Source organism: Lemur catta, chromosome 1 (assembly GCF_020740605.2).
Source record: "Lemur catta isolate mLemCat1 chromosome 1, mLemCat1.pri, whole genome shotgun sequence".
Lineage (NCBI taxonomy): Eukaryota > Metazoa > Chordata > Mammalia > Primates > Lemuridae > Lemur > Lemur catta.
In genome coordinates, this window is record NC_059128.1 from 223,209,878 (window position 1) to 223,236,746 (window position 26,869).

At 40.6% G+C, this 26,869-nt stretch overlaps 2 protein-coding genes across 2 annotated transcripts in view; both read left to right on the forward strand.

The window, feature by feature from the left end:
• The window catches only part of PARP9 (poly(ADP-ribose) polymerase family member 9), a 42,225-nt gene extending 26,913 nt beyond the window's left edge, over positions 1 to 15,312 (forward strand). Inside the window, exons 8-11 of the mRNA XM_045540147.1 lie at positions 420 to 800; positions 4,034 to 4,176; positions 6,288 to 6,462; positions 12,668 to 15,312. Coding sequence (XP_045396103.1) covers positions 420 to 800; positions 4,034 to 4,176; positions 6,288 to 6,462; positions 12,668 to 13,044 — 1,076 coding nt within the window. The 3' untranslated portion in view covers positions 13,045 to 15,312. The remainder of the gene's footprint in view (positions 1 to 419; positions 801 to 4,033; positions 4,177 to 6,287; positions 6,463 to 12,667) is intronic.
• A 6,738-nt stretch (positions 15,313 to 22,050) lies between these two features.
• KPNA1 (karyopherin subunit alpha 1) overlaps positions 22,051 to 26,869 on the forward strand; it is a 67,255-nt gene continuing 62,436 nt past the window's right edge. Inside the window, exon 1 of the mRNA XM_045540149.1 lies at positions 22,051 to 22,220. The gene's annotated coding sequence lies outside the window, so the exon portion shown is untranslated. The remainder of the gene's footprint in view (positions 22,221 to 26,869) is intronic.

The window sequence follows — 26,869 nt, forward strand, 5'->3', positions numbered from 1 at the left end:
TCAATTTTTAAGCTCTATGGCTTTCAGAGATATTTGATTTTAAACTTGTTCATAGCAAGAGGTTAAGAAATTCCATTTAACAGGAAGTAATAGTTAATATCCAGGGTGAGATCACGAGGTGAACTCATCTGTGAACTGACAAATGCAACACAGCAGAGGCAAGATTTGGGAAAGCCAACCCGTTACAAGATAAAGTCTGTGTTCCTAAGGAGGCTTACATTTTGGTGTAAAGGTGTTTATACTGCATATGTAGATTTCCTTTATACTCAGCCCAGCTTTCAGGGATAGGTACTCAATTGGAACTGCTACTTCTGACAATGGTGACAATATCATTGGGGTAAACACTGGCCATAGTGTGTTGTTCTGCACTATTTTAAAGCCCACTAGCCTTCCATGGTTGCTTATGGTAGTCATTTCAGTCCTCCAGTTGACCAGAGAGGAACAAAGAGAAAATGGACCTGAAGCTAGAACTCCTGTCATCAATTTGACACTATGCAACAAGGAAGAGATGTGTGAGGCCAAGGCATGGATCCAAAGCATACTGACCCTCCGAGACCAGCACATCATTAAGAATAATCATATTCTGTACCTCGGGAAAGAGGAGCATGACCTTTTGTCTCAGCTTCAGAAAACCTCAAATGTCTCCATCTCAGAGATTATCAGACCGGGAGAGGCATGGTTAGAGATTAAAGGAGCCCAGGCTGACCTCATTGAGGTGGTTGTGAGCATTGAACATATGCTGTGCAAAGTTCAGGAGGAAGTGGCAAGAAAAAAGGAGCAAGGCCTTTGGAGCTTGTTAGGTGAGTAACTTTCCCCTAAGTTAGAAAGTCAGCTCTCCCAACTGTTCCTTCTCTGGGGCATGAATGTATATGTATGTATGTGGTAAGAGATAGAGTGGGAGAGGAGAGAGCAAACCATTCTGGTTCTGTGTTAGGTCATAAACTTGTATGAGACTTTTTTTGCTCTCTTTCTACCATCAGGGTTAGTTTTCAGTAAATGAACACACATATGCACACACACAATTATGCTTATGACAACATGGGTTGCCTTAGTGGCAATTGCATGGAAAGCCTAAGGTAAAACCCAAGCCTAAGCCATGGGGAAAAAAGTACATCCCCGATTCTGCAGATGAAACATTCAAATGTAGACACATTCCACCAGATTAATTTATTTCTTTTATCAAGTTTTATTGCATTTATTTGTTGCTGACAGCATTAGGAACCATAAAATTGCTTACTTTGAGCCCTCTCACCAATGAAATTATTCACTGGTAATGTGAGGTACACTCAAGTATCTCCCATTCATGGGGGCTAAATTCTTCAGGGTAACTGTGGAAATTTGGGCCTGGAGAGATCCTTTTAAAAGAGCCCAAAGTTAACTAGGAAATTATACCTTTTCTAATGCCACCCTGGGAAAGAGAGGATTATTTCATTCAACTAGTGCATATTGTACCCATGATTTGTGCCAAGCATTGTGCTAGGTGCAGGGGCTACAGTGATAAACAAGATGGACATTGTTCCTGCTCAAGGTCTAATTGGGGATATTGACAAGCAATCAGGTTAGTTACAATAAAGGAGGGTGAAAGTGCTCTGGGAGCGTTGAGGAGAGGCCTCTAATCCAGAATGGGGAGATCAGGGGCAGCCTTCTTACAGGTGTTGTAAATGGAGAACTGAATAATAAGTACAAGTTAACTAGGCAAAGAAAGAAAGTTTTAAGAAATAAGACTGTCGCAGGGCCTAGATTGTGCAAAACCTTATTAATCACATGAAAGAGTTTAGAGTTTTTCTTGAAATAAATGGGGAACCTTGAGGGATTTTAAACAAAGATAAGATCAGACTTGTGTTTTAGAAAGAGCACTGGTTGTAATGCAGAGAAAGGATTTAGTAAGAGATACAAAGATTCAGATGCAAGATTTCAAAGGACACCTTATTTTCACCATGTGTTTGTGTCAAATAAAAATACTTCAGGAGGAAACGCTCAAAGTGAGTGGGAGTTTGTGATAAATATTGTATCCACATTCCACAGAAAACCCAGTGTCAAAAAATGTAGATAAAAATAATACACAAGTGTGAGAACCAAGATTATGATTCCCACTTAGTTTATGGCAGCGGTCCCCAACCTTTTTGGCACCAGGGACTGGTTTCATGGAAGACAATTTTTCTGTGGACCAGGGGTAAGGGGAATAGGGTGTCATGGGGAGGGGAGGGGTGGTTAACGAGCTCAGGTGGTGATGTGCAGCCTGTTTCCTAACAGGTCACGGACCGGTACCAGGCTGCAGCCCGGGGGTTGGGGACTGCAGGTTTATGGGATGTAATGAATGTGAATGTTTAAACTGACACCAGTGTCAGCTCAGGAGAACAGAATACAAAGAAATATTAATCTCCTATAAGGCTTGTGGCATTACTTTAAATTAACTGCATTCATAAGGTTGACCCATTCTCCCAGCTCTTGGCAATTTAGAGTCATGTAAGCCCCTTGTCCTGCTGCAAGATGGCATTTTTGGTAGTTGATGACTAAGCATATTATTCCACAGCAGCGTTTCAGAGGTTCATGCAAATACACCCTTTCTTAATCAGATCTTTACAATAAAATGGGTAATTTTGAGATGAGTGATTATAAGGAACATCAAATATCCATCATAATGATAAACTTTTTTAAAAATCGAGGTTAGGCATCACCTCCCTTTTATGTTACTCTTTTAATCCTTCCTAGTGAGTGCTTCTGACCGTAGAAGTGTGTGATCTTTGGATCCCCAGTACCCAGCCCAGTGCCTGGCATATCGGAGGAGCTCAGTAAAAATGTTTGTTGAACTCAAGTGAACTGCACTCTAATGTTACACCTTATAAATGTGAGCTATTGCTCTCCAAAGTTAATTTATAGTCTCTTCCTTTGAAGTTTCCTGGCTTTGGAGCTCCCCTGCCATGGAGTTTTGTCCCTCCTGCTTGCTCAGATTTACAACTTGGCCGCTAGTGAGTTCCTCTTGGTTTATCACCTGCCTTTTGTGGTTAAATTGAGCCCACTCAGTTAGATAATGTATTGGGAATTAGGTCATTTTAGTATGCTTGGCCTCAAATCAAACTGAAAATAAACCAAGAGAAAACAACCTTTTTTGGGTTTCCATTGTCCCCTTGTACATTTAGTCCAATAAAGAGCTCCCTTGGACAAAAATAGGTTGTCTCTTGAATTTAAAAAAGGAAGGAAGGAAGGAAAGAAGGAGGGAATGAGGGCACTAGGAAAGAAGAAAAGAAAGGAAAAGAGGGAGGGAGGAAAGACAAGACACCATAGACTCTTAATCTCCAAATTTTGCTCTTTATTGTTGGGTGGTATCTGAATGATACATGTTCCAAGTATTTTGCCTTGTTCCCTTACAGAAAGCACTGGTGAAAGCCAGGTTTATAATCTTAGATCTTTACTTGCTAGCTGTGTGATATTGGGCAAGTTACTTAACTTCTCTGAACTTTAGTGTCCTTATTTGTAAAATTATGTTAATTATTTCAATGGTGGTGCTATAATGATCAAACTGGGTAGAGACTGAAATCTCTTTGACAACTTTGAAGCATTATATAAACATCATATCCTTTTCCGTCATTCCTCAATTAATGTTTTCTTATGCCTACCTCTTTTTGCTCATAGGCATTGGGGCTAGAAATAAAAACATTTCCTCTGAGCAATACAATTATATATCATCATATAGCACTGCTTGTGGGAAAAGGGTATATATTAATACTTTCTTTTTCTCACATCTCCTTGGCCTCACAATCTAAGTCATCTGAAGACAAATTTATTACCCCTCTATTTTATCCGATGACTTCTCATAGTATTATAGCTTTCCTTGCATGCCCTACACAGTATAAGGCATAGAGTTTAAACTGCCTAATCTCTTCCTCCGAATTTCTAGAATTTGTTTCATTAAATTTCCTTACAAACTCTTTTCCCATTATCTCCAAATAAAGTCACATATACAATAAAGGATAACAAACTCTTTTCCCTCTTACAGAGCCTTGAGACAAAATTTTGTGTTACTCATTTTTAGGACAATGGACTCATCAGCAGCCAAAAAGCCAGGATGAAATGAAAGAAGCGAATATCAGGTTTCTGAAATATTCAGTGCCTTTAACTCAAGAACTTCAGGATCAAAAGAAAGAGTTTGAAAAATATGGTTTGCGGGTTATAAAGGTATACCTAATTAAGGGGAGGATTTGGCTCTTTGTGCTATTAATTTACTTGGTTCTATAGCCACAAGAGAAGCTCACCTGGCTGGAGGCAGTGGCTCATGCCTGCAATCACAGCACTTTGGGAGACTGAGGTGGGAGGATCACTTGAGCCCAGGAGTTCGAGACTGCAGTGAGCTATGTTGACGCCACTGCACTCCAGCCTAGGTGATACAGTGAGACCCTGTCTCTAAGAAAGAAAAAAAAAAGCTCACTTACTGATGACTGTAAGCTGACTCTAAGCTAGCTGCTCATGTACCTGGAATCCTAGGTCAGTAATGCTGGAAGGAGAGCAGGGAAGGACAGGCATGAGGGATATAGTTGGAATGAGGAGGTAGAAATGATGTCAGGACATATAGAAGCACAGATTCCAGATCCAGAAAAGAGCTATCTGCCTATCTTTGAGTGAAATAAAAGAAGTGGAATAGCAGTTATCACTGTAGTATAATTGTTTATCTATTTTATTAATATCTCTCACTAAACTGTGGGTTTTAAGAGGACAGAGACTGTGTCTATGTTGTTAACCATTTATTTTGAAATGTCTGATTTCAAATCAAAAGTTTAGCTTATTACATCTCAAACAAGAAACAGTACAATTAATCAAAGTATGCGCCTAAACTATCAACACAGTTTTGCCATCTTAACAGTAGCTTGTTTATGCCGGCAACACAGAAGCCTGGGGAGCTGGTGGCAATGAAATCGTAGAAGGCGTTTTCCATAGCTTGTTGAGAATTGGATATTTTTCCTTGAAAGAAGTGGTCCAAAGCCTAGAAGAAATGGTAGTCAGTTGGGTGCAAGGTCTGGTGAATACGATGGATGACAAAGAGTTTCCAAGTCCAGCTTCTGTAGCTTGAGCAGCATTGTTTTTTGTGACTGTGGTCTTGCAAGAGGATTGGCCTGTCTCTGTTGACCAATCTTGGCTGCATAATCGCAAGCATCCTCATCATTTCATCCAACTGGTTGCAGTACACATCTGCTATAATCAATTGACCAGATTTCATGAAGCTGTAGTGGATAGTACCAGTGCTGGACCACCAAACAGATACCATTAGCTTTTTTTGATGAATATTTGGTTTTGGACTGTATTTTGGCACTTCATCTTTATCCAACCATTGTGCTGGACACTTGTGATTGTCAAAAAGAATCCATTTTTCCTCACATGTGACAATACAGTGTAGAAATGATTGACCTTTATGTGGTGACAGCAGAGAAAGGCAAGCTTCAAGATGCTCTCTCTTCTGATGCTCATTTAATCCATGTGGTACGCATCTATCTAGCCTCTTTACCTTGCCCATTTGTTTCAAATGGTCCAACATTGTTGGAATAGTAATGTCAAACCCTGCTGCTAATTCATGCATAGGTTGAGATGGATTTGCTTCCACTACATCTTTCAGCTCATTGTTATCCATCTTGGTCTCAGGTCACCCACATGGCTCATTTTCAACATTAAAATCACCAGAATGGAACTTCTCAAACCATCAACATACCATGCATTCATTAGCCACATCCTTCCCAAATACTTTGTTGATATTTTGAGCTGTCTACACTGCATTGGTTCCACAATGGAACTTATATTCAAATATAACACAAATTTTTGACTTATTCATGGTTTCACAAAAATTGCTCTAAAAAAATTTGAAAGATAATCACAAGCCAAAACATGCATTTTAAAGAATGAGGATGTACCTTCACAATAAAAAAAAAAACAACCAAAAAACCAAGAAGTGTCAAAGTGAAATGTCAGTGATATCAACTGTCAAACTTAGTCCTTAAGGAAATCGGACAGTCTATACTTACAACCTAATATTTTCATCACCAGTGCCTGGCACATAGTGACTGCTCAGTGAGTTTTTATTAAATGAATTTATCAAAGAAGGAACACAGGGAATTTTGAAGAGCTAGAAGTCAAAGTAGAGGATTGGGGGGAGGAAAGCCTCTTATGCAACTTTATATGAAAAGCAAATTTCATGCAAATTAATATGCACATAAACACCTTTATTTTTGAAGCAGTATAACAGGCAATTTAAGGAGTAGTTCTCCAGCCTCTTTTTCACTTTTTCTTTTCCTTGGTTGTAGGTGGAGAAGATAGAGAATGAAGTTCTCATGACTGCCTTCCAAAGAAAGAAGAAAATGATGGAAGGGAAATCACATAGGAACCCTGTGAGCCACACACTGTTTCAGCAGGTCCCGCACCAGTTCTGCAATGTGGTATGCAGAGTTGGCTTTCAGAGAATGTACTCAGAGCCCTGTGGTAGGTGTCAGCTCCTCATCATTAGGGGAACTCTATGTGGGAATTTGTGAGCAGGCATCAGCACTAATAGCATTTGTTGCTCTGGGGAGGGGGATCATTGGTGACTAGAATTTAGAGGTAAAGTCTTTTGGAAACAGTGATCTTTTTTATTTTTCCTTTATATCTTTTGTTGGTAATGGATTATACATTGATGAAAGTGTGAGCAGTAAGATCTGTTCTGGCCAGGTATGGCAGCTCACACCTGTAATCCTTGCACTTTGGGAGGCTAAGGTGGGAGGATTGCTTGAGCCCGGAAGTTTGAGACCAGCCTGAGCAACACAGTGAGACTCCTGTCTCTACAAAAAAATTTTTTTTAAATTAGCCAGGCATGATGGTTTGCGCCTGTAGTCCCAGCTACTTGGGAGGTTGAGGCAGGAGGATTGCTTGAGCCCAGGAGTTCCAGGCTGCAGTGAGCTATGATGGCACTACTGCACTCCAGCCTGGGCAATAGAATAAGACTCTGTCTCTAAAAAAAAACCAAAAACAAAACCAAAATGTACTGTTCACTGTTTTTTTTTTTTTTTTTTTTAATTTATGTGTCCTATGTCCTATCTGCAGAGAGCAGCTGGGGCTTTTTTTTTTTCCTTGCTTATTTCAACAAAATTATTACCAACAGCACTGAATCATCCTCATCCCTTAATTAACAGGGCATTTTCCTAAATTTAAGAAAGTTGGTCTTTTCTCTTCTGTCCTCTTAATTTCCTGTAGCCTGCTAGTGAATGAATTAGGTATCATCTGGCAGGTGAAGTGAATAACATCTTAAGATCCTTCTCAGCCATTGGAGTTCTATGTGTAGCTTCCATGTCTCTTCTCAGTTGTACAAAAATATCATACACATAATTGCTATATTGTCCCCTTTCCTCTTCAGTCACCAGTGAAAAATTCTGGCTTCATATATCTCCAAAGGAGGATAAGCAGTTTAGTAATAGTCATGAAGGGCTACCTAGCAGTGCAGCTTGATTTTGCCTGGTCCATTAAATATGTGGCTCTTAAGCGTCACCTTTCAAAATACATAGCATGATCCTTGCTGTGGGGTCAATTCCAATAGTCTTGATGTCTAGAAAGCAGAGTCTGGAAATCATTTTGTCTTTGTCCCAGAGAGAACATAGGCAATATTTGGGGTAAAAATTGAACACAGACAATTGCTGGAGGTAAAAATAGAGAAATGAATCCCACCAAGAAGTCTTCTGAGTACAACCAAGAAAGTGATGATCAGTATAATCCCTTCATTGGCTAAGTCTTAAAAATCCATAATTTCCATTTGGTCCTAAGCTAGCTTCTCTGCAATCCTCACCCTCTTACTTCTACTTAAACTACTTTAACTAAGATCATCACTATGCTGCTATTTTCCAAATCTAGTGAATACCCTCTTTTCAGTCCTGTGGCAGACACTGCTAACTGCCTACCCAACATCTATGTACACCTTTCTTCCCAAAACTTCTGAAGTACTCACCATACCCCCAAGGAGGATAGTCCCAAAGTCTTAGCCAGTCTCATCATCAGCCTCAAGTTCAGGCACTTCTCTCTTAAAGCTTAAAGGCAACATATTGCCCCAACATACTTATTATGTAATGATATGAGACGGAGCAGGAAACTGCAATAAAAATTCCCATTTTGAAAGGGGAGAAGGAAAACACAACAGTCACTGCCTCACACCACTTATCACATGCTGCTGGACCGGAATAGTAAGGATTCCGTATTCTGGGCATAGAGTAAAACCCTTGTTTCTCACTCTGGGAAAATCTTTCTTATGTATTGTGGCCCTTCACCATTTCTAGGCCCATTGCCTACCAGAGGGCCATGGATTGCCTTCCAGGCTAGAATGTGTTCAAGCTGTTGCAGACAGTCTTGTAGTTTCTTCAGCAATATAGTTCCTTTAAAAACTCAGCAGACATGAGGCATATTTGCTTCTGGTCAAGTTTATGTCTTTATAACCCAGCCACAGATCTTGTCTCCAGATAGTCTTTTAAGCCTCAAGATTTTGGTCTTTTACCTCCTGGCCTCTGTGCTCTGCCCATTTCCCTATCCCTTCTCTGAACAGCCACTGCCTTGAGACAGTTCAGACACTACCCATAATGTGACCTGTGCCAATGGACTCATCTCTGTGGGCTGGTGAGAGCTCTTAACAGACGGTGCTAGACAAGCCAGGAGACACCAATCTCAATATCACCGAAGCTATTGTCATCTGGAGTATAAAAGTTCTTGGCTTTTTCAGGCCCGCAATGCTCCAAATTATAGGACTCTCAGTCAGTTTAGATGGCTACCCACACACAGGCAGAGGAGTTTCTGCTAAGAAAGCTTTATTTTCTTTTTTCTATATATGTTTGCATTCCAGCCAGTTCTGAGTTAATCTAATGTGTAGGACTTGGTTGAATGCAGCCAGAAGACTACACACTTGCCATTTCTCATTTGGTTGATTCATTTGTTCCACAAGTATTTATTAAGCACATTCTATGAATCAGGCCCTGTGCTAGGGGTGCTAGAGATACAGCAGTAAAAAAAAACATGGAGTTCTTGCCCTTACAATTTATAATCTAATGAGTTCATCTGTTGCCTATTCTTTATCTTCTTTCTTTTTCCTCTACAGCTGCGGTCCCCAACACCTGGGCCCTGGCCCAGTCTACAGTGTCCCTCTAGGTGATTGCACTTGTTCCCATGGCCTCAACTCCTACCTCTATGATGGTCAGTTAGGAATTTATCACTCTAACCCCCTACCTCTCTCCTGACCTGGAGGTCCATATATCCAACTGTCTTTTGGTCATCTTTACCCAGATGTCCCATGGGCACCTCAAACTGAGCTCTTTTTTTGGCCATGACTTTCCCTAAGAAACATGCCCTTTGTTTTCTGATTCTGCCTAACCTGGCTAAATACCGTCACCACCTACCTACCAGGTCTCCTAGAAACCTGAAATGTTACCCTCCTTTCCTCCCTTTCCCTCACCTTTATATCCAGGCAGTCATCCAGTCCTAGTGACTTAATCTCATGAAAGTCTTAGCCCAGCGTCACCCCTCTATTCCTGCTGCCTCAGTTCATCTTCCCTTAGACCTAGACTGTTACCAGGTCCTTTCCTTGCCTCAAAACACGCCCCTACCTAATCTGTCAGTTACTCTGCCACCAGAATTATCATGCTAAAAAATTACATTCTTGCTTAATATCTGTATTCCCAGTTGCCTACAAGATAAAAACCCAAACTCCTTAGCAGAGCATATAAGGCTCTCACTTTTACACTATTTCACCAGACTCATCACCCACCATGTTCCTCAGCAGTCTAGCCATTAACTGTTGAGAGGTCCTTAAACATGTGGTGTACTTTCATGTCTCTGTACCTTTGTCTGTGGAATGACTTCCCTCCAAATCCTTTTTAGCACTATAAACTCCTATTCTTTCTTCAAGAAATGGCACAACCTCCTGGTTGGCACGTTTCCCAACTCCTGCAGGCCTAGTGAGTTGCTTCCTCCTCTGTGTTCCTGTACTTCCTCCATTCCTTTGTTACAACACTTATAACTTTAGCATGTACTAGAATCTATCTACAGAACGCAGGCACAGAACTAGTTTTCTTTCTGGCTCTAGAACTGAACTTTCCCTAGCACTCATGGGCCCATGTTCACAGATGCAGAGAACTGGAATCTTGACAGTTCAGGGTGAACTCAGTCCTTTTCAGAGGTTTCTTAGTCCCTTCAGGGTTTAAACTCCTACAACATTTTGCCCTTTTTCTTCCCTTTTCTCTGAGAGTGATTTCGATGGTGGGAGAGGCATTGTGGGGAAGGTTGTCTGGTTCAGGGCTCCCATCTGTTCTCTGCCTCCCACTGCCCTCTGCTAGATAAAGCACCCTGGGCTTTGGTCATTAGCACTCACCTGTGCCCTTTGCACTCAGGTAGCGTCTGCACAGGCCATTCTGTCTTTTTCATACTGAAGGAATTCCTTTCTAGGCCGTGTCTGTGCTCCTTCTGTAGTGCAGAAAATTTTTGAGCGTGTGTATCCTCCAAGCTGAACGCAGGTCCTGTGTAATGGTTCTCTTCTGTTCTGGAGTCTTCCCCAGCCATTACTACCCTCCCCTCAGGTACCAGGCTGAATGAGGGAGTGCACCCAGCAGTCAGGCAATGGGCGCTTCTGCTCTGTGAGTCCCTTCAGTTGTTCTTCCAAAATTTCTATTGTTCTGCCCCCTTTTAACTCCCAGGGCTCTCTTGAGGGAGTGGTGCAGTGAAGTGAGTCCTTTCTCAAACTCCCCAAGAGCTCTAGTCATGTTGCATTTGATTCTTCTCTTCCCACCAGTTGGAAGAAAGAAGTTCTATTTGTCTTGAAGTGAGAAAAATGTTCTTAGAATATTTTGTGTTATTGTCTCCTGTGTCATTTATGTTCTGAATCCTTGAGGTTTTGAGCCTCTAGTTCAGAAAGCCTTCTTCCTCTCAGGAAACCTAACTCTGAAAGCCAGTCTTTCAAGAACATATTCTCCTCTATGAATTAAAAATAATTGTATATAATATATAAACACACACACATATATACACATACAGTAGTATATGTATTCAATTGACTTTGTTCTAAACTTTATCCTTTTTGCCCTTGAGGTAATACATAGCAAGAACTCAACAGGTGGAAGAACAAAGAGCAAGAAAAACTCTTGGGAAGGAAAATCTTTTATCTTAAAATATTACCTTGCCACATAAAATTGTACTATATTTTATGTTTACATGCAGGAAGTCCCCTTTGTGAACTTTTGAGTACAGGGATCATATCTTACTCATTTTTTAAATCTAGAGCTGCACTGTTCACTATGGTAGCCACTAGCCACACGCAGCTATTGAGCACTCGAAATGTGGCTAATCTGCATTGAGATGTGCCTGAGTATAAAATACCCACTGGATTTCAAAGACCTACTACAAAAGAAAAGAATGTAAAATATATCTCTAATTAATTTTTATATTTATTACATGTTGAAATGGTAACATTTAGAATAGGTTAAATAAAAATATTAAATTAATTAATTTCACCTGTTTCTTTTTACTTTTTTTAATGTGGCTACTAGAAAATTTAAAATTACACACATGGCTCATAGTGCATTTCTATTGTTCAGCGCTGCTCTAAAGCCTAAAACAGTGTTTGGTTAAGACCTATGTAAATGTAAAGAAAAAGAGAGGGAGAGAAGGAAAGAAGAAAGAAAGGAAGGAAGGAGAATATGGCCTCAAAGTTTTAATTTTTTTCCCTTTAAGAGAGGTTAGAAAGGGCATTGAACAGGAATTACCTTGAGGTCTGGAATTTGGCCCTTAGCCTCCTGGGAGTGTTCTTAATACTCCAAAGAAGATAATACAGATCACAAGCAAAGTATCAGAATGGAGTGGTTGGAATAGGGCACATCCTTGTTAGTATCACGGTCCCCAGAATGCCTTCTAGGTGGAAGATTACCTGGTGAATATGGACCTAGATCAAAAGCATGTGGAGGGTCTTTTGGGGTATCATACCAGGCCATGGTGAAGAAATGATGACCTATCCTTGCCCTACAGTACAGAATACCCACCTAGCGACCAAAATGTCTGTGTCCCTCAAATCCAGGGGTGCTCTTCTTAAAGAGTGAAGCGTGGACACTGACATTTTATATGCTCAACATTCCCCTTATTTTGACATGTTTTTCTTGTAATGCTGTCCATGAGATTGGGAGACACTCTGCTTTCATTTATTAGATTTTTTTTTTAATCCATATTCTCAAAAGTTCTAGAGCTATCCCTCTTTGTAGCTTGCAGAAGTCAAAGAGTGTTCTAAGAGAAACAGGACCTTCCTCCATTGTGCTCTCCTTGTGAGCTGCTTAGTTGATAATATTAACCTGAATCACAATCTCTCTGAATCTCAGATCTTTCAACTTTTAAATGCAGACACTATCGAAATCATAAATCAATTAAACTCAATCAAAGTAAAACTACTTTGAAAACCACAGACTTCTCTGTAAACTCTAATGATATATTCAAATGTAATCTGTTACTATGCTGATGATGTCAGTGATAATTTGTTGCAAGGAAACAACTTTGGGCACTTTTGCTACAGACACAGGGACTCAGGACCAATAGGAGGTGATTATTTGGAAGACTAGAGAGAGAATACATATTAGTACCCAAATAGGTAATATCATTCACTAGATCATAACAATCTTTTAAAACTTTTTTCTTTTATCAGATCCAAAATATGGAGCTGGCATATACTTCACCACGAACCTCAAAACCCTAGCAGACAAGATCAAGAAAACCTCTGCCCCAGATAAGCTGATTTATGTGTTTGAGGCTGAAGTACTCACAGGCTTTTTCTGCCAGGGTAATCCGTTAGATATTGTCCCCCCACCATTGAGTTCTGTAGTCATAGATGGTCATGACAGTGTGGTTGACAATGTCTCCAGCCCTGAAACCTTTGTTATTTTTAGTGGCATACAGGCTATGCCCCGATATTTGTGGACTTGTATCCAGGATCATGTATTGTCACAGGATTACTCATCGGGACCAATGATGTTATCACAGAGGCCTTGGGGGAAATTCACAAGTGGCAGCCCAGTTGATTAATCTCCACATCATTTTAATAACTGGCATGGCCTTAGTTTGGGGGAACTAACCAAATAATGACCATGAATGACTCAAAGAGTGGTTTGAATATGTTAAATGGTTTATCTGTGTGGACTGACTGGGTTATTGAAGGAACCAGCCACATAGTAGTACCTTAGTGCCTTCATCTTTGTTTTTATCTCTTGGGGTTGGGGTGGGTAGATACCAACTAAAAGACTCTCAGGACTGTTCATTCTCCTTGAAGTTGTTCTTTCATCTCCTTTACTATAGGTAACAGCAGCAAAAATGTTTTACATGTAATGAAGAGATCTTTCTAGTATATAATCCAAGCCTTTTAAAAATGATGAGAGTGTAAACTATTAGGACAGCAGAATGATTTTAGATTTTCCAGAGAATCTTATAAAGTACTTTAGATATCAAAATAAATAACCTTTGTCTGAGTAACAGGCTCTGAAAAACTATGTCTTGAAATAAATGAAATAATTTGAAGTAGAAGGACATAAAAAGTTTGATATTCTGTTTGGATTCAGCCATATCAAGCAATGCAACTCAAGCACCATGAGGCCAAATTACTAATTCACCAAATATTTACTGATCACCAGATGTGTATCAGTCACTTTGTGGATACCAGGGATATGATGCTGGACAAGACAAATGTCTTCACAAACCTTCTAGCCTGAATAATCAGGAAGGCAGCTATGGACGACGTGAGTGTGACTGGGTATAACAAAAAGAGAATTACAGTCTCTTTGGAAAAATTTAAGAGGGAGAGGGATAAATGAATCACAGGCTGAGAGAAGGCCACCAACTGAAGTGAAATTCACGCTGACACCATAAGGAGTGTAGCAAATTAGGAGCAGTCAAAAGAGTATTTTTGGCAGAGAGAATAGCTTTTATAAACATTGAATCCGCTGTGACCGCCCAAATTTGACTACAGAGTTCTATTTGTAATGTAGAGGCCAGCTAATCACACTATGCATTTCTTACCTACTTTAAAATCCATATTTCTCTGTGCTTCCCAACTCTCCTGACCTCACATCCTCTTCCTTACACAGAACATTTCCTCTTCCTTGTCTTACCTTAACCAGCATTCTCCCTTTTGAAAGAAACATGCTTATTGTCTAAAATGGTACTGCCCTTGCACATGTGGTTTGAAAAGTTCTCTGCCTTGGGCCCCTTGATTGAGAGGGTCCCAGGCTAGCCCTTCTCCAATGGTGCCCATCCTTACAAGGTGGAGGAGTCCACAGGGCTAAGAGAATGGATCCATCTGGAGCCTGCACTCCTCACTCCTAAGCCACCGACTAGGTACCTGGAACCCCCAATTTTCCTGTTTAAACAGCTCTGAGTTTACTTCCTTGGCCTGACTGGGTCTCATTCTTGGGTTTCTCCTTCTAAGGGTGGACTGTGCCACGGTCTGTATCAAGAATGGCCAACGTCAGGGATGGGGCTTGGACATGGGGGCTGAGGTGTCCACATGCATGAGGCCTGTGGTGCAGAGCTGAGAGTGAGAGGACAGATTTGAAAGATCTAGCTTAAGTTTAATAGGAATTTTAAAAGAGAATGGAGGAGAGGCAATGTTCACAAGAATTGAAAAAAAAAAAGAAAGAAATCCATAATAAGAAACATAGTGAAACTGTAGACCACCAAAGAGGTGATCTTAAAAGCAGCCAGAGAGAACAGCCAAATCATCTATCAAGGAATGACAATTAGACTGACAGCATACTTTTTGTGGTAGGCAGAATAATGTCCTTCACCCACTCTGCAAAGATGTCTACAATTTAATCCCCTGAACCTGTGAATATATTACCTTACATTGCAAAAGCACTTTGCAGATATAATTAAGATTACACTTAAAATGGGAAGATTATCTAGAATTATCTAGGTGGACCCAATTTAATCACTAAAGTCTTTAAAAGTAGAGAACATTTCCTAGCTGACTCGAAGAGATGGTAGCATGGGAAGGATTTGAGGCCTGTGCTGGTTCTGACAGATAGGACACTGTACAATACAAGGACTAGAGAGAAGCTTCTAGCAACGTCGGATAGCCCCCAACTGACAACCAGCAAGGAAACAGAGACCTCAGTCTTTTAACTGCATGGAACTGAATTCTGCCAACACTTGAATTAGCAAGGAAACAAACTCAAGAGCCGTCAAAAAGGAATAAAGCCTGCCATCTGACACCTTGATTTTAGCCCAGTGAGATGCATCTCTGATTTCTGACCTACAGAACTGTGAAACAATAAATTTGTGCCCTTTCAATCCATTAAAGTTGTGGTAATTTGTTATGGCCATAATAGAAAACTAATACACTTTTCAACAGCAACAATGGAAGCCTGAAGACATTATTATAATATTTTTAAAGGGCTGAGAGAAATTAACTGTTAGCCTAGAATTCTTTAATTAGCTAAATAATTATTTTGCTTTAATTTTTGAAAAAAGACACTCTCAGATTCATCAAAAACTGAATTTACCAACAATAGGCTCTCACTTACGGAATTTTAAGGATGTACTTCAGGAAGAGGGGAAAGACCAAAGAAAAATCTAAGCTGCAAGAAGGCATTTCAAAATGGTAAGTATGTGTACATCTAAACAATCATTGTCTTTATAAAACAGCAAATAGTAATGTCTAATTTTGGTTATAAAATAAGACCAAAATAAAATACTGTAAAATGGTGGGATGGTGACTATAGTTAAAGTGTTTTAAAGTCCTTGTATTGGGTCAGGTGCAGTGGCATGCACCTATAGTCTCAGCTACTCAGGAGGCTGAGGCAGGAGGATTGCTTGAGCCCAGGAGTTTGAGGTTGCAGTGAGTTATGATGACACCATTGCATTCTACCTGGGGCGACAGAGTGAGACTGTCTCAAAAAAAAAAAAAAAAAAAAGAAGTCCATAAGTCAATTAGGTGAGCAGGTGGCATGTGCCTGTAGCCCCAGCTACCTGAGAAGCTGACGCAGAAGGATCATTCAAACTTAGCAGTTTGAGGCTGCAGTGAGGTATCATCACACCACTGCACTCCAGCCTGGGCAACAGAGTGAAACCCCCTTCTCAGAAAAACCCACTGGAACCCAAAAACTAGCAAACAAAAGAAATAAATTGCACCCTGTAGCAAGGGTTGGCCTTTTGAACTCAGCTGACAATTATTGGCCTACGTTGGCCTTCTGGGGGTTAGGGGAGTGAGAGCCTTATAGCAAGGTGGCTCCTATTAGGCCTAGGGCAATTCTTCAGAGAATGGGGGCAGCAGAGAGTTACCAGTCAGCACTCACAGCAGGTAGGGGAATGGATGTACTAGACAGAAGAAGGAGATATGAGGAAGAGTGATGGACTGTCCCCATTTGCCTGACTTCCCAGATTTTAGCACTGAAATTCTCACATCCTAGGAAACTCTCCCAGGACACAAATCCTAGTTTTCTGCGATGAGTGTGAAAGGTTAGGGGAAAAGTATAAAACCCACATGACAGCCCCCACAACAGGGGCTGAAAACAACACTGTTTTTAGTGCCAAATAGATGTAGCATAGATTATTCACCTTCTGTAGTCGTCACTGTCATGTTTGCTCCTGCTCACTGATGCTGGCAACCATGATTTGCAGTTCACAGTAATGATCATCCATTGTTGCATCACTCTGAGGGATGTGACTTAAGTGTGCAGTTTAAGTGAGTTGTAATCATAAGCATTAACAGTGCACCTTTGGCTTTACCTGTGAATTAACTTTTGTACCTTGTAAAAGTTGAATTTTTAAGATTGTGAATATTGCGACCATGTTTTATAAGAGTGGAGATAAAAATGAGAATGATTACAATACCAATACCAGCATGACCCAGATATCACTGAAAACGAAATCTAAACAACTGTGTAATGTTAATGACAGATGGAAAGACAATATGACTGGATTAGAAAAGTAAATAGTGGAGTAAATGTAAAACTAAATGTGCGAAGACGAATTTAGGATTGGGTATGGTGGAGAAGGGGATGTGAAAACACTTAAGGAGACTAAATCTTAGAAGTCTAAGATGAGACAGACAAGTACTTCAAAATCAAAAAGTTTTTTAGTTTCCCAAAAAGGCACCAACACCCAGTCAAAAATACTGGCTGCTGAATTAGCTTGGGCATGGTACATGAACCATGTGACATGCATTATTGTCTCATATCTTTGATTATTCTATGAAACTATGTAAGCTTACATTTCCTGATTCAAAAAATGTTCCCTCTAGCTCTTGGGTAATTTAACATGAAAAACAGTGGGTTTTTTTTTTTTTACTTCATGACAGCCTATCATTGAAGAAAAATGGAGTTCCAAATTGTCATCTTTATGTTTCTTAAGATTTTAATGAAGCCACAAAAACGTTAAACAAATGGTGTAATACCTTGTCCAAATACAAACTAGACTTGGCTCATTTATCTGCTTTTGATCCAACTGTTAATTTTGACAAATTCTATTCAGTCTCTAAACTTCTGACCAAAGAAAATGAAAGGATCTCATCTGCTAAACACTGCTAAAAGAGAGCTGTGATTTGCTTACCTGAGATATAGAGGCTTTCATAATGGAAGTGTTTGATTATTTCAGTTTCTTCAAAATGTGTAGAAGTACTTAATAAAATTTTTTTTTTTTTTTTGAGACAGAGTCTCACTTTGTTGCCCGGGCTAGAGTGAGTGCCGTGGCATCAGCCCAGCTCACAGCAACCTCAAACTCCTGGGCTTAAGCGATCCTACTGCCTCAGCCTCCCGTGTAGCTGGGACTACAGGCATGCGCCACCATGCCCGGCTAATTTTTTCTATATATATTTTTAGTTGTCCAGATAATTTTTTTATTTCTATTTTTAGTAGAGACAGGGTCTCACTCAGGCTGGTCTCGAACTCCCGACCTCGAGCGATCCACCCACCTCGGCCTCCCAGAGGGCTAGGATTACAGGCGTGAGCCACTGCGCCCGGCCTTAATAAAATTTTAACTTTGGAAATGGAAGGAGATAACTTCTTAAACATGTGCCTACAAGATGGCTATCATTGTTGCTGGCCACAGAAAAGATGGTAGAATTCTGGCCTGCCATAAAACCATATCTCCAAGTGTAGAACAAAAAAGAATGTCCTGCTCCAAAGGAAATACCTTGAGAATGTGAATGAAAAGAATCATAGTGAAACAAGAATAAACATGCTGGTTCTCCAAAACTGTTTGATAATCCTTGAAGAGGCCATAAAGAGCCTAGAAAAGGATGAACCCACTGACTTGAGTTGTTCGATGTTATGTGTAGGTTAAGACAGAAACTCAAACAGAAAAAAAAAAAAGACTAATTTTTTGGAAATAAGTTGTTTCAGAACTTTAGAAGTCTAACTTCAATTTTACAAGTTCAAATTACATTTGTGCTTTAAACCATTTTCCCTGGGGGAAAAAAAAGTTTAACTGAGGATAACTACAATGTGCTTCAGGGTGTTTTAAAAATGATGGTGACCAGGCGCAGTGGCTCACACCTGTAATCCCAGTACTTTGGGAGGCTGAGGCAGGGGATTTGCTTGAGGCCAGGAGTTGGAGACCAGCCTGGGCAACATAGCAAGACCTTGCCTTAATAAAAACTATAGGAAGGTTAGCATTCATGGTGGTGCACACCTGTAGTCCCAGTTACTAGGGAGACTAAGGTAGGGGGATCACTGGAGCCCAGGAGTTCAAGGCTGCAGAGAGCTGTGATGATGCCGCTGCACCCCAGCTTGGGTGACAGTGAGACAAGACCCTGTCTCTAAAAGAAAAGATGATTATTTCACATATGGAGAGCCTACATAGTTAATTTACATACCTGAATGACAGACAAACGGCTGGTTTACCAAAGCAAGCGTGAAGATACAAAGTGGATAAACATTTTGAGAGCTGGAAATGAATTCCTACAAGTTTAAAAACCTGCGGTGCTAGTAAATAAAATCCTAAGAATGCTATGCTCAAACACTTCAGTTGAGAGAATATTTACCTTTATGTCATTACTTTTCACTGACGAGGAATGGGTAAAATGCAGACAGAAGAGCAGAACTGCAAGTCGAAATTAATTTTACATTTTACTGTATTCTGTTTTACCATTACCTAAAAGAAAATAAAGATGTGCTAAAGGTTCCGGCAGTTCAGAGAAGTATTAATGGAAAGGGAAATAGAAAGAATAAGAATATCCACGATATCAAGGGACAGCAAGAAACATGTTATTTTTTATTTAATATAGGTAATAACTGTCTAATTCTATTTACAATCTTCTTTTAAAAATTCTTACATTTATGTAGCTCAAGAATATAGAATAATATAGCCTACAAAATTTAAATATGCAGTATAGCCAGGCACGGGTGGCTCACACTTGCAGTCTTGCTACTCAGGAGGCTGATCTGGCAGGATCGCTTGAGGCCAGAGGAGTTCAGTGACCAGCATGGGTGATATAGTGAGACTCTGTTTCTTTAAAAAAAAAAAAATAATAAATGACTAAAATTACTATATCAGAGGATAGAAAGAAACATAATAAAAATATTGTTCTGGCACATATTTTTCTCCCATTTGCTTAGTCCTATTGATTGTTACTAGCTGCCACTTTTAACCAGTCCTATTGCTACTTTTTTTAATAGCATTTATGCAACAGAAAACAAATACAACAGAATATATAATTTCAAGTAAATACCTATTTTTCATGATTTTATTTTCAAGTAATAATATATATAATTTATATTATTATTAATTTTCCCACCTATTAGATTGGCAAAAATTTAAAAAGTCAGATCTTTCCAAATGTTAGCAAGGATATGTGGTTAAGAGAATCTTATACATTGTGGAGTATAATTGGCACAACCACTTTGTGAACTAATCCATTAGTTTTCTATTACTGTGTAACAAACTACCACTAGGCTTAAAACATATTTATTATCTCATGGTTTCTATGGACTAGTAGTCCAGGCACAGCTTAGGTGGCTCCTTTGCTCAGGATCTCACAAAGTTGCAATCAAGGTATAAGTCAGGCTATCTTCTCATCTGGAGGCTTGACTGGGGAAGAATCTGCTTTTAATCTCTCTCAGGTCATTGGCAGAATTCATTTTCTTGTAGTTGTATGACTGAGAGCCCTGGTTTCTTATTGGCTGTTGGCTGGAGGCTGCACTCAAGTCCTAGAAACCATCTGCAATTCCCTGCCATGTGGCCCCCTCCATAGGCAATTTACAACATGACATCTTACTTCTTCAGGATGAGCATTGGAGTGTCTAGCTCCAGTTGGCTAAGGCAGAATCTTATATAATGAAGTGTAATCATGGGAGTGACATCCCATCATCTTTGCCATATTCTATTGGCTAGAAATGTCAGAGGTCCCACCTACACTCAAGGGGTATCTGGGGATTATAGGGGGCAACACCAGGACTCCATCTTAGAGTTCCTCCTACCACATCAAGAAATGTTAAAGATGCAATGTACTAGGATTTAGCAATTTCCCTGTACATAGTAGAGACGTACAAGAATGTTCATAGCAGCATTGTTTGTGATAGATAGCAAAAATATTGTTCTATAATTTTAAATTCCTCAAAATACAAAATAATATAGTCAGAGAGACATTAGCTTATAAAACACTATGCATAGTATGATAAAATTTTTGTAGAAGTAGCATATGTAGGAGTTCTGCTTCCAGCAATGGCCTACGGTTGTTGTTTGGACCAACCCTGCCACCACTGAGAACAACTGGACAAAATATAAAAAACACTAGTGCACTGAAGAGTTACTAAGGCAGTTTGAAGTTGTGGTTGCAAAACTGGGAAGAAAAAGGAAACCCCAAGAGGTGAGCCTGACATTTGTCATCACTTTCCCAAAGCTGAGGTGATTGCTGATTCTGAAAGGAATGGCTGAAAAACTGAGCAGAGCTTTTGGCTGTCTCATGGGGTTAAGAAGGCCAGCCAAAGAGGAGAGGCCCTAGTAAATACCCCAAACTTTTGGTTGGGACCCTCAAAGACTATACCCTAGCTAGGAATAAGAGTGAACTGGAAATTAATTAGCTTTCGCAAAGATTAAAATCCAACTCTGAATAATCATTCTTAGTTCCTGATTGGAATAAGGTGATCTGTCTTCAGCCTAGCTGTGGTCAGGCATACTTGCCCTTAAGTCTGTCACACAGAACACCTTCCCTTTCCCCAGCCCCCGTGCTCAAACTCAACTCTGATCTTAGTAAACACACCATCAGTGTGGTAATGCTGATGCAGCAGAGAGAGAGATCCAGGACAAATGAACATTGCATAACCTAGGATTCAGGGAGTGTGGTCCTCTCTCACCTTCCCTGCCACACTTATACATATTTTAATCTACCCCATCTCTTTCACCTTGCTTCTCAGTGTGTGTTTTACCTTGATTTAAATGAGTCTTTTGAGAGACTTTTCTCTTCCAAAACCTCTGCTGGGCTGGCTACTGGTTTCCCTCTTTTGAAGCCACTACTCCATTTGCTCCCCCAAAAGAATTCCATCAGATTTAACATTAACAACCATTTGCTCCAAGTTTTCATTTGAGAGCACTTATTGGGAGTTAAGCATTTGTGTTTCATTTAATTTATTAATGATTTTTGATACTACTCATACATTATCTGGCAAAGGGGATGGGAGAGAACTAAAAAAACAGGAATACCTAGAAGCTTCTTGCAAAAATGCTGCGTATGAACCCTTCAGACATGAGGCGCTGACTTACCACTTTTGTAATACTCTCTCAGCCTTCAATCATCCCATCATTCATTCCCTAAACATGTAAAAGGTACCTACCACGTTAGAGGCTAGATACGAAGAGATCGATCCGCCCCGGAAGAGCTTAGCGAAGACGGGTTTGTAGACTTAACCTTCTCCAACCTTTGCCAGCGAGACCTTCCCTCCGACTTGCGCCTATTCACTGGTTGGACGCGAACCGCGAGAAGCGGCCCGCGAAAGGCCGTTAGAAGACTACGCTTCCCGGCAGCCTCCGCGGCGAGCGGCGGAGGGGCGCGCGCAGGCGCGCGGGCCAGCCCCCGCACGCAGGCGCACTGCAAACGCCGGCTGAGCTGAGTCTCGCTGCTTGGTGCGCGGCGGCGGAGAGCGAGGCCTGGTGAGCGGCGCTGAGGCGCGGGCCGCCTCTTCGAGGTTGTTCGCAGGAGACGTTCGGCGGGCGATCGAGCGAGCGATCTGCTCACTTCAGCTGTGGCACCGGGATCGGTTGCCTTGAGCCTGGTGAGTGCGGGGACCCCGCGGCCCTAGCCCCTCCCCCTCCCGCCGGCGGATCCGGGCTGTCCTCGGCGGGACTCGGGAGAGGCCCCGGGGCGAGGGCGGGCGCCTGCCGTGGCTCGAGCTCTCGTGCCTGGGCCCGGACGTTCGCTGCGCGTCCGTGCGTCACGGGCCCGGCTTTACTAACGGCCGCGCGGCCGGCGGAGAAGAGGGTGGGGGTGGGGAGCGCTGGTGTGATCGCCATCAGGAACGCCGGTTGAGGCGGGGCGGGGCTGGAAGCGGCGCCGGGGACTGCGGGGCGCCAGGGCAGAAGGGCGGATATGAGGCGGGCGCGGAGCCTACGCCACGCCGGGCGCGGGGCGGGGTACGGGGGTGGGCAGCGCACAGCGCTGTGACAGAGGCAGGGAAGAGCAGGGGTGGCATGTAAAAATTCTAACCGAGGCAGGAAGAGACTGTCTTGGGAATTCACAAGTTACAGCCCCGGCAGGAGCCAGTGGTTTGGAGGGAGGTAGGGGGAGCGGAGGGTGGAGACGGCTGCAGTTTACAGATGTCATAACAACATGGGCCTGAAGCGGCTGACGGGGGTGTGGTAATTATAGGAATGACGGAACTTGGTCTGCACAGAGCGCGTGTAAGTGGTGATGCGAGGGAAACAGTGAAGTATTAGATTAAGCTCAAAATAGGAGGAGAAAAACTGAAGGATGACTGGAGGCAGGGAAGTCGTCCTGAAGGAATGCGAAGGGTTAAAAGAAAGTGCTTCGTGTTCCACTTTTAAATGAAAGGTTTCAAAATATTTGAATTTTAAAGTTTAAGTTCAGAATAAATGATTACGAAATGTTTTTTGGTTTTTTTTTTTTTAAGAGACCGGGTCTCGCTATGTTGCCCAGGCTGGACGCGCACTCCTGGGCTCAAGTGATCCTCCTGCTTTAGCCTCCAGTGTAGCTAGGACTATAGGCGTGGGCCACCATGCCTGGCTCTGCGAAGTACTTTTTTCTAAAACAAACTATTAAATAATATTACTAACTTTTTCATCCTTTTTCCCCTTAAATAAATGGTTCCTTTAAGACCTCTATTAGCAGTAGATGAGTAGGTGATTTTCCTCCCTCTTGTTGCTTCAAGGCTTATTCTTGACTTTTCTTAACTTTTTCTTGCATTTGTAATTATTTTGAAAATCCAGTTATTCCCGCCTCCATTTTAAAGATTGAAGAGATGAAAATTTAATTTTTCAAATGAAAGTGAGAATGGGTTCTATTGTATTTTTATTGAAATAATTTATTCTTGAAAGGCATTGTTTTATGGGCATGTGAGATTTTAAGGAGGATGTGAGAGAAAGTAAAGGAATTAGCACTTATTGAGCTCCTTTCCAGGTATTGTGCTAAATGCTTTATATATATTTAAACATTTAATGCTTACAGTAATTTTGAAGTCGATGTTAATTTTTGTATTTTTACAAATGAAAGCACTGAAGGTCAGAGAAGTTAAGTAACTTACGTAAAGTTATTCAGTTTTTGTTGGAACCAACCTTAGAACCCAAAGTCACTGCCATTTTAAGAATTATTTCCTGTGCCTGAGACAGGGAATGTAGTCATGATCAAGACACACTGTCCTTGTACTCATGGAATTTATAGTGTATCAGGGAAGACTAATAAATAATACAAATATTGATTCTATGACATTTTATCGGTTATTATAATTGAGCAGAAACTGTAAAGCACTCTACTAAATAGCAAAGGAAGTTCAAATGGAAACAGACAACATAAGCCTTGAGGAGTGTCCAGTCCCGTAGGGAAACAAAATATACGTTTATAGAACCCTAGAATAGACTAAATGACGAACTTACCACCTGAAATCAGTATACTTGCATTATGTTACTTTATAAGATGGTCCTTGTAGAAGTTTCTTCACAGAGCTATGATTTAAGATTATGCATCTTGACTTTTATCTAGAATTGATACATACCAAAGGGGGCCATGAAAAAAAATCTTTTCTTCATTGCTATCCAAGACACTGTTTCTAATTTGTTTATTGATCCCTGTACCATACAGACCTTAGAGAGAAATTCTCCTTAAAATCACAGTGCTGGGCTTTTTCTTTCCTTTCTTTACTTTTTTTTTCTTCTTTTGTTTTTAAACAAATGATTGGTTTTTATTGGGTCCTTTTTGTTTTGTAAGCCATCCTGTTTCTCTTTATACTTTGACTGTCAAGAGGCTCAGAAGTTTGTTCGAATTTTGTAATTGTCCTTAGTCTCAACTATACTATAGAATTATTTTATACCATATAGTCTGGAATTGCTGTCAGTTGTTTGCTGGATTATTTTCTTTGTTCTCTGTTGCTCTCAATTATTTTGTCCTTTTCCCTTTTCCCTTACATTTGAGAGCAGGATTGTATCTTATTCATCTCCAGTGTTTTAACACAGCATTTGTTGAATGAATGACAAAATAGTCTCAATGATTTATGATACCTGTGCTTTTTAAGTCTGCCAGATTGTTTTTAGAAGTATGTATGAATACTGTGTATGAAATCAATTAAGACCTTTGGCCATGCAAGTAAAGATGACTGACCTAGTGATAAAGATAATCCCCCATTACTCTGTTTTATTTTAAGATATGTTTGTACTTTGCAGGGTGTTATGAATTTAGCCATACTGAAGAAAATGGTAAACAATTCAATTAGCTGATTTGGGCTGATTTCTTTCTTCTATTTATTGCTGCAGTAAGCAGGAGATGGCAGGCCAACTGGAGGCCAGCATGGGGCTTAGAAAATTCTGAGGTTGTGCATTCAAAAAGCAGGGATGAAGACTGATGGAATGTACAGCCTTTTTGATTGTTTTTTATAGATGTTGTAACCCAACAGAACAGATCTAAGTGAAAAAATGGTTCTGTCCTAGTGTTGTAGACTACTTGGGACAGTTCTGGAGAGCAGGCGGTAATCCAGGATATGGATAATGGGGATAATCTCCTTCACATAACAAGAATTAATGCTGCCCTTCGTATACAAAGATAAGTCTGCTTACTCACTGTGATTGATTTTCCAGCATGAGGGGGGAGATGTGCTGAGTTTCCAGAAGTCTCTGTACTTTGTGATCAGCAAGGCAGCTTGGGGTCAGAATGGGGGTTTGTAGCTAGGGAATAGAAAGACCTGCAGAAAGAACTAGTATCTGTTGATGGGTCAAGCTCTACATCAGGTGCTTTCACTTAATTGTTCTGGCAAAACCACTTTGAGGATGTGGTTACAAGTACAGGGTGATTGGGTAACTTGCCCTACTTCATAGAGTAAGTAGTAGAGCTGGGATTTAAATATAGGGCTGTTTGTGCGGTGTTCGCATAAATCATTAAAGCTTGATTTTATTAGCAATTCAGTCTCTTTGGCAGAACAAACTAGATGTAGTTTGTTTAACATCATGAAATACTACTGAAGATCTAATATACTAACAGCTGAAAGATTGTTGAAGTTCCATGTTTTAGAACCTTTAAGAAAATACAATTTTTTTTTTTGAGACAGAGTCTTGCTGTGTTGCCCGGGCTAGAGTGAGTGCCGTGGCATCAGCCTAGCTCACAGCAACCTCAAACTCCAGGGCTTAAGTGATCCTACTGCCTCAGCCTCCCGAGTAGCTGGGACTACAGGCATGCGCCACCATGCCCGGCTAATTTTTTTTTATATATATATATATATATATATATATGTTTTAGTGGGCCAGATAATTTGTATTTTTACTAGAGACGGGGTCTCGCTCTTGCTGAGGCTGGTCTCGACCTCCTGACCTCGAGCGATCTACCCGCCTCGGCCTCCCAGAGTGCTAGGATTACAGGTGTGAGCCACGGCGCCCGGCCAAGAAAATACAATTTTTAAATTATAATGTCTAAGAAGCGGCTGTCCCCGTCCCAGCCTCTGTACTTTAGAGGCTACCATTTTCTTTCTCTTAACTGTTTCCTCTTATGTTTGCATTCATATTTATAAATATAGCAACTTACTTTTATTGCTATTCTTGATATAGCAATTTTAGACATTATTGGCTTTTCTCTATGTAAGATATTCCTTAATGTTCCGTACATAATCTACCTTACCTACCACATGTACATACACTGCCAATTCAGTGTTTACAATATTATAACTATGTAAATATTCACAGCTGAGCCATGTAGAGTACTATGATACCATTTCCTCTCAATTTTTGTTTTTCCAGGAGTTACTGCTAATTTTTTTTTTTTTTGCATAATTTCTTGAGACAGCTATCCTGGAATGCTCGTCTCTCTTAATGCAATCTGTACTGATTACTTTTTAGGCCTATTTCACAGCTGTTAGCCTGGGACTTCTCTTTACATCATCCTTAAAATTCTCTTTGCTCTTCTCCTGTACTGGATCCTGTATTTCCTGTCCCATATTTTTTTTCTTGGTTTACGCATTTGCTTGGAGTTGTGTATCCTCTGCTAGTTTCCTGAGAAAAGGGTACATGGGAAGTAAAAACTTTTTGAGATCTTTCATGACTGAAAAAAATTTTTTATTCTGTGTTCACATTTTATCAATAATTTGGCTGGGTATAAAATTCTAGGCTGAAAATAATTTTTGTTCAAAAGTTCTTTGTTTTCTTTCCATTGTTGCTGTTGAAGTCCAAAGCCAGTCTGACTCTTCATTTGTATGCAGTCTTCCCCTTCTGA